The sequence below is a fragment of the Quercus lobata genome, chromosome 10 (genome assembly GCF_001633185.2).
Source record: "Quercus lobata isolate SW786 chromosome 10, ValleyOak3.0 Primary Assembly, whole genome shotgun sequence".
NCBI lineage: Eukaryota > Viridiplantae > Streptophyta > Magnoliopsida > Fagales > Fagaceae > Quercus > Quercus lobata.
Genome location: NC_044913.1, coordinates 27252957 through 27260254, shown reverse-complemented (window position 1 = coordinate 27260254; position 7298 = coordinate 27252957). Strand labels below are relative to the sequence as shown.

Sequence of the window (7298 nt, the reverse complement as noted above, 5' to 3'; positions counted from 1 at the left end):
ATTTTTTGCTTTAAATCTGAAAATATGTAGAATCTTATAATCCCACCTATCTCTCATAATCCTACATAGGATCCCGATTTTGATAACCTTGCCTATAGCATATAGCAAGATTGGCATATTTCTTGCCCTCGCATCAATATCTGAGAAATAATAAATTATATGGCATCTTGCATTTCTTATCTCAGTTCGTGACAACGTTTTTTTATTTTATTATTATTATTATTATTATTATTATTATTGATGTGATTATAAATCAACTTAAAACTGCTTCTGGATGAATTGCTGAGCCATGAACTCTCTCTGTAGCCTTCTTTGCCTAAATAAGAAAGACACATTGTCTCAATTAGATAATAAATTAAAAACAGAAAGCAAAAATTGATACTATGAGAGAGAGAGGGAGAGAGATTAGAAAAATAGATTCTCACTTCATGCTTCCAATTAGTGCGCATGGTAATGATTAAAAGAGATGACAATTGGACAATAAGTGCACATATGATTCCGAACCAGAGCCCCTATTTGAACATTTGGATCAAAGTCAGAGAATACAAGACAATGACCATCTTATGAAACAAATGATGATTATAATTGTTGGAGATGTTTCTTACCTTTCCACCCAATTTGAAGATAAAAGCTAATAGAATAGCAGATGGGATTCCCACTAAATAATATGATCCAAAATTTACACACGCACCAATATTTTGCCAACCACATCCTCTTGCAGTGCCTAATTGTTGACATAATAACTTCATTAGATAGCTTCATTGTCATAGAAACAAACAAATCCTAAAAACAAATTCCCTTTTTATTTGTTATGGGTAAGAGGCCTAAAAATAAGATAGTAATATGTTAATTAGTACCAAATAGTAAAGGGTGAGGATATGTAGAAAACCTGAAAGAACACCTTGGAGTCCATCTAAGAAGTTGGATGTTGCAAGTATCGGCATTATGTTTGCTACATGTCTGACCACTTCCACTTCATTACTATAGGCATAGCCCCAAATGTTTCGTATTAATATCATGACCAATCCCACAACAATGCCTTCAATAGTGGCAATGACAAAGACAACACGTACTGCTAGACATGCACCTTCTGCATTTCCAGCTCCTAATTCGTTTGACACCCGAGTACTATACATATTAAGGAAACACCAAAAAAAAAAGTGTTCAAAGACAAAATCAAACAATGTAAGAACCCTAGGAGACAAAGTTTTAGACTGTAATTTCAATCATAAACTTTTAGGAAAATATGTTATACACGTGTGGATCCACACAGTGTGTAATAAACACTTCCTAAAATTTTGTATATATTGTATACACAAGATAAATCATGGGAAGTAGTTAAAAATGATAAAAATTAAAACATAATCTCATAACCATTTGAAATTGATCAATTATGACTTAGATAAAATTTTACAAATTCAAAAATGTATACAATACCACGGTATTTAAATTTTAAATGACATGACACTTTTTTTTTTGGTTAAATTCATGAATAAAATCGTAGCCATGAAATGAATTATTTTCATTGTCAGTCAAATGGAAAGGAACATGTTCAATCTATACAGTTTAGCATGGCAGACCTCACAACACCGCTGAACCCGTAGGGAATCATCCAAACAATTGCAATAGTATTAAGGCTGTGACAAACAAACAAACAAATCTGTTAGGAAACAATTTCGAAGAATTTACCAAAAACAATTAAATTTCAAAGAAGCAAAATATTATATATAAAGTTGAACTTGAATTAGTGAATGGACTTATCCTTGGATTCAACAAGAACCTGATAGAAAGTACAGAAGTTTCTAACTTTGGATTAGGAAGAAAACCAGATAAGAGAACAACCATTTCAAACGACCACGTTGCCATGCTGTACAAATAATGTTAAATCGTATTAAATCTTGGAAACAACTAGTAACTTTTTTCAATTACATGTAAACATAGTATATTTAGTATAACATATTAATTGTCATATTGCTCTGTGGGCTGCAGAACTTACCAGACCATAATAGCCGAAGGAATAGCAAGTTTAACAAATGTGGGCATATTGTGCAAAGCATCCTTTGAAAATCCTGTCCATGTTTTTGTGCAGGAAGAAGAGAATTTGATATATAATGCTAACAATACTGTATTAATCCAATAAGAGATTGAAATCGCGAAGGCAGCTCCTCTATATCCAAGGCCGGATTTGAATACCAAAATCCAACACACAAGGAAATGAAGTATAGTTGTAATTCCAGAGCATAGCATCATTGGAAACACAATGTTCTGAGTTTGTAAGAATCTGACAAGACACTGAAGAATACCATATGCAAAGAGAACCGGGATCATGCAAGAAGCATATATTGCAGCTGCTTCTGATATCTCAGGATCTTGGCCTAATTTGATTAGAATGGTCCCTGTGTTTACCAAGATGATAGCAAGGGGTATGCTTACAAGGAGAACAACAAACACGGCTCCTTGCATGTGTATGCCCAACATATGATGCTTCTTTGCTCCATTTGATTGGCCACATAGGGTATCCAATGCACTTGACATTCCATACTTATTTTCAAACCAAAACAGGAAAAAAAAATGTTTCAAAAAACTGCCACTTTAAGGAGTTTTCTTCTAACACTGCATTTGAAACTAGAAGAGAAAATAATATAATATGAATGATGATAAAATTGTGTAACAAATTTTACATATATATATGCTTGATTTTCAAGGATGGTGTACCTTCCAATTAGTCATCTTCTTCTTTAGAAAAAAAGAACACGTACGCAAAAATGTTTAAAAAAAAAAAAAAAAGTGCTAGACAACAAATATATATAGAGCTACAAAATAACTTAAGATCAAGTGGTGCACGCGCGCATATATAACATCTCTATGTTCAAAATGAGTGTGTGATCTTAAGTTTGTGTTGGCTAATTCTTGTGTCAAAATAAGTGTTAGTAAGTGTTGTATTTACATAATTTGATTTGTACTAAGTTGAGTTTTGGAGTAACATTGAAGATATCAAGCTTTAGAAGACTCACTTGATAGCAAGCGAACTCAAAACAAAGAGTTCTTAAGACCTTTACTTCACCTTCCATCGAAAAAAAAAAACTAAAATAATAAATTCACTCGACCTGCACTACGTGCTTGCTCAACCGAAACATTAGAAAACTGAATTTGCTGACCTAATGGGTAAAACTCGTTATTCATATATATAAAGAACCTTTATTTCACAATTTTGAGAGTGAGAAGCTACTATACTACTACCCTAGTAAGAGTAAAAACTTCTAGAGCCAAAACAATTAGAAAATGCTTTCCTTTGAGTGTGATGAGTTTGTTCGTAGAGAAAATTCTATAAAATTATTCTAAAGTTTTGCACTACAATGAGTGGGTAACAGGTTATTTTCATGTTAGATTTTACAGTTGTTAAAGATATCAAGATCTAATAATAGTTAGGGTCCAATTCTGTTATATAACTTTAATCCGAGTTCATTGTATGTAAATCTACTTAGAATGAAAGCAAAATAATCATAAAGCTTTTATAAAGTTTATATTGAAACACTAAGAGTGTCCACAGCAGTGGAGCTAAATTTTTAGCAATTTAGCTCCACCAAAAGTTACTTTATCTATTTTTCCTACACATATGTTGCAGCAATGGATCTATTTTAGCTTTCAACACAATAAAATAATATATTCATCACAATAAAATAATATTTCTACTACAATAAAATAATATATCACCACCACCACCACCACACAGCACAAACATCCTCCTCCACCACCACCACCACCAACAGCAGTCCACAGCAGAGAAAAAAAAAAAAAAAAAAAAACCCAAATCCTCAACCAGAGACAAACCCACGCGTCGATGCTACCCACGCTATCAACATCCTCACCAACGCTTTGGTTTCCGATTACGCTACGTCGGAAAGTGACGGTGAGAGAGGAGAGTGGGACGGCGACAGCGTGGGCTAGGACAGCGACGGCGTGGGCTGGGCGGCTGGGACAGCGATGGCGACGACGTGGGCTGGGCTGGGAGATGAGAGAGATGAGAGCTTGAGAGATGAGAGAGATGAGAGCTTAAGAGATGAAAGAGATGAGAGCTTGAAAGAACTGAGAGTGCACGGTGAGATAGAATAAAAGAATGAAAAAAAATAAAGTAAGTTATATTATTTTAATCGGAGTGGGAATAAAAAATTAATTTTTTTTTTTTTTAGATGTGTGCTACAGTGCACATCTATCTATAGATGTGCACTATAGCAAATCAGCTAAAATTTATAGGTTTGCCTCCACTGCTGCAAGCCTTTTTTGGTATATTAGTGGAGCTAAAATAGCATTATAGCTTTTTAACTCCACTGCTACAAATGCTCTAACCACCAAGCCAAACTCCTTTGTTGTGTCATTCTTAGATTTCATATTATATTTATTTTGAGTTTAGATTATAGTTTTTCAATTTATCATATTACCTCCCTTTCAATCTATTCTTATTTGATAATTTTATTAGTGGTTCAAGAATTATACTTTTACATGAGAATGTGCAATTTATAAATTTATGTTGAAAATGATTTTATTCTAGACTAAATTTTTTTTATTTGAAATATTACCAAACCCAATTTTTTTATACTTGTTTATGCATTATTATTTTCTGTTAACTTTATAAAAATTGTGAAAATTCATTTGAAAGTTGCTTAAATTTTTTTTTTAAAGATATTTGTAGTAAAATTTTGTTAATTTTTATCATTTAAATACCTTTATTTGTATTTTAATTACTATTAAATTAATTTTGATTTCACTACGATTCAGCCTCAGGATACTTTATTAAGTCTAATAAAATAACATGTTCATGAGGGTTTTTTTCCTCTTTTCTCTTTCTTTTACAAAATTTGGACTACCCCCTTGACATTTCACTTTCATATTTGCAAATTTATTTTCTATTCTATCATTTTTATGAATAAAGTTTTAAATGAAAATATAATTATTCTTATTTTTGTTATTATTGTTATAAGTCTAAGAAGTTAGAATGTCAAGAAGAAATATAAAGAAAAAATTATTAGAATAAAAGAGCAAGAAAAGAGATAGTAAATCAAGATGATTAAAATAAAATAATATTTTGGCTCATATATCATGTATTATCACTTTCAAGTTTAATTAATTTCAATGTCTATGTTACAAACATATGTTAATTTGATTTATTTAGTTAGATTTGTTAAATATTATTAAGTAATGGTTAAATTGGCCATTAGTTGAATATATTCTAAATTTATCATAAATGTACCTTTTATATATATTAATATCTATAATTTTTAATAATTTTACGAAGTGTTTGTGTATCTACGATACACGATATAGAAAAATAAAAAATTAATTCATAATACAATTCACATTTTAACAACTATACTCTTTGGTGATTTGCTTTTAACAAAAGTAACATCTCATATGACTGACTTATGTAAGTCCATGGGTTAGTTTGGGTCAAATATGGGCTCTACGCAAACTCAACCCAATTCTGGCAAGTGGTGAAACAAAGGACTTGTCTTTGACCGATAACTCCAACAAGTCAAATCGAGTTAGTTGTTCCACGGGTTGGGTTGGTTTCTGTCAAAACCAAGAGAGGCGGCGACCATTGCAGTTCCAACTAAAAACATAAAGATTCGATGTGATCTTGGCAAATCCGATGGAAATCTAACTAGATCTCATTGAATCTAGTGAGATCTCTCAATGGATCGACCCAAATTTGCCAATTCCAGTGGAAAACTCAATAGATCTAGCGATATCTTACCAGATCTAGTTGAGATTTTGTTGGAGCTTGGTTGGGTTTTCAATCGGGTTGGTTTGTTTAGGTGTTAAAGGAGATAAATCAAGACTCAAAATACTAGAATCAAATTCTGAAGCTATCGATTGCCACAAGCATCGGATCAAATTTGTTTCAGATTGGTTCCGGTCCAGTCACTTGGGTGGGTCGATTTATCAGATCCCTTGGACAGTATATTGCAAAATGTATAAATCTTATCAATACGTTTCTATTTTTTAATGTTTACAACTTTTTTTTCTTTTTTCTTTTTATCTTTTTACTAGGCTACATTATTAACTAGGGTATGAAACCCTCATATGGTTCATAATAATTTTTTAGTATTTGTTATGAATTAGATTAATTTCACTTATTGTGTTGCGTAGGGGTTAAGATCAATGTTATATATATATATATATATATATATATATAGAGAGAGAGAGAGAGAGAGAGAGAGAGAGGATTTGGTTAAAGTTACATCTTGTGTAACTTTAAGTAATATTACACTATCCAATATTTTTTAATTAGATGTGAATTTTGATAAATCCACCACTAGATTACATTATCTTCATATATTCTCCGTGCTTACAAAATTTAAAGATGATCAAAGATCAAGAGCTATGTTATCAATCATTTGTTTAAAAATTCAAGTTTTTGTAGTTTAAAATAATGTATCAAATATGAGTTTATGGATCGAAAGGTAAATTACATAATGTATCAAATATGAGTTTATGGATTGAATGGTAAATTACATCTAATTAGCATAAAAATTAGCATGCATGTTAAGAACATATAAAATATGTAATTCAATAGTTAGATTTTCAAAATATAAATACAATTCACATCTAACATTTTCTCTATTGGATTGTAGTTCAACCAACATATTCGGTTAACCAATATGAATTTTCAAAATATGAATTCAATTGACATCTAACATTCAACAATTGGATTTTAGTTCAACCAACATTTTCTGTTGTTTCTATCAGAGACATCTAAGATTCACATCTCTCCTCCCTCTTTGCATTAATTGAATTATTAAAAAATAAAATCTTAAAAATGAGGTCAATTAATATTTATGAAGATATTGAGTCCTGACCTATTCATAATGTGAAACTAGAATCGCACTACCGGTTGCTGAAACTTACAAAACAATATCGTAGAAAAAGACAAAGGAGTTAAAGGTTCAAGTAGAACTAAAATAACAAAAGCTAGTAAACCTGTTTACATAATAAACACAACTCACCAATATGCTGAAACCAGAAACAGATGCAAAGGACGTGGCCATCGCAGCACCAGAAAGAGCTAACTCTCCAAGATGACCAACAAACATCAGAGATATCACTTGTAAAAGGTACAACAATAGGTTTACAGTGATCAGAGGCCCTGCTAACCATAGCTGTTTCTTCATCTCTACAAAGTACTCATTTCTCTGACTAATCTTTTCACTGCTTCTCTCTCTATCGTAGCTTAATCCGTTTTCTTTAGAAATTTGAATCAATGGTGAATTAAGAGACATGTTTTCAACTTCTTTCGCCAT

General features: G+C 31.6%; 1 protein-coding gene across 1 annotated transcript; it reads right to left on the bottom strand.

Moving 5' to 3' along the window:
* Positions 1-253: 253 nt before the first annotated feature.
* Positions 254-7298, bottom strand: LOC115966071 (protein DETOXIFICATION 16-like). Its single transcript, XM_031085407.1, has 8 exons — positions 7005-7298; positions 1997-2541; positions 1781-1867; positions 1581-1637; positions 890-1128; positions 606-724; positions 426-512; positions 254-316 (listed from the first exon to the last, which is right to left on the bottom strand). The coding sequence occupies exons 1-8, from the start codon at positions 7296-7298 to the stop codon at positions 254-256; spliced, it is 1491 nt and encodes a 496-aa protein (XP_030941267.1).

Bases quoted from the DNA above. Each gene is read 5' to 3' on its own strand.
- LOC115966071 (XM_031085407.1), bottom strand. From the start codon at position 7,298: ATGGCGAAAGAAGTTGAAAACATGTCTCTTAATTCACCATTGATTCAA. The intron at 1,638-1,780 runs GTTCTTGTTGAA...TGTTTGTCACAG, and splicing joins ACTTCTGTACTTTCTATCAG to CCTTAATACTATTGCAATTG. The intron at 1,129-1,580 runs GTCTGCCATGCT...TAATATGTATAG, and splicing joins GGGTTCAGCGGTGTTGTGAG to TACTCGGGTGTCAAACGAAT.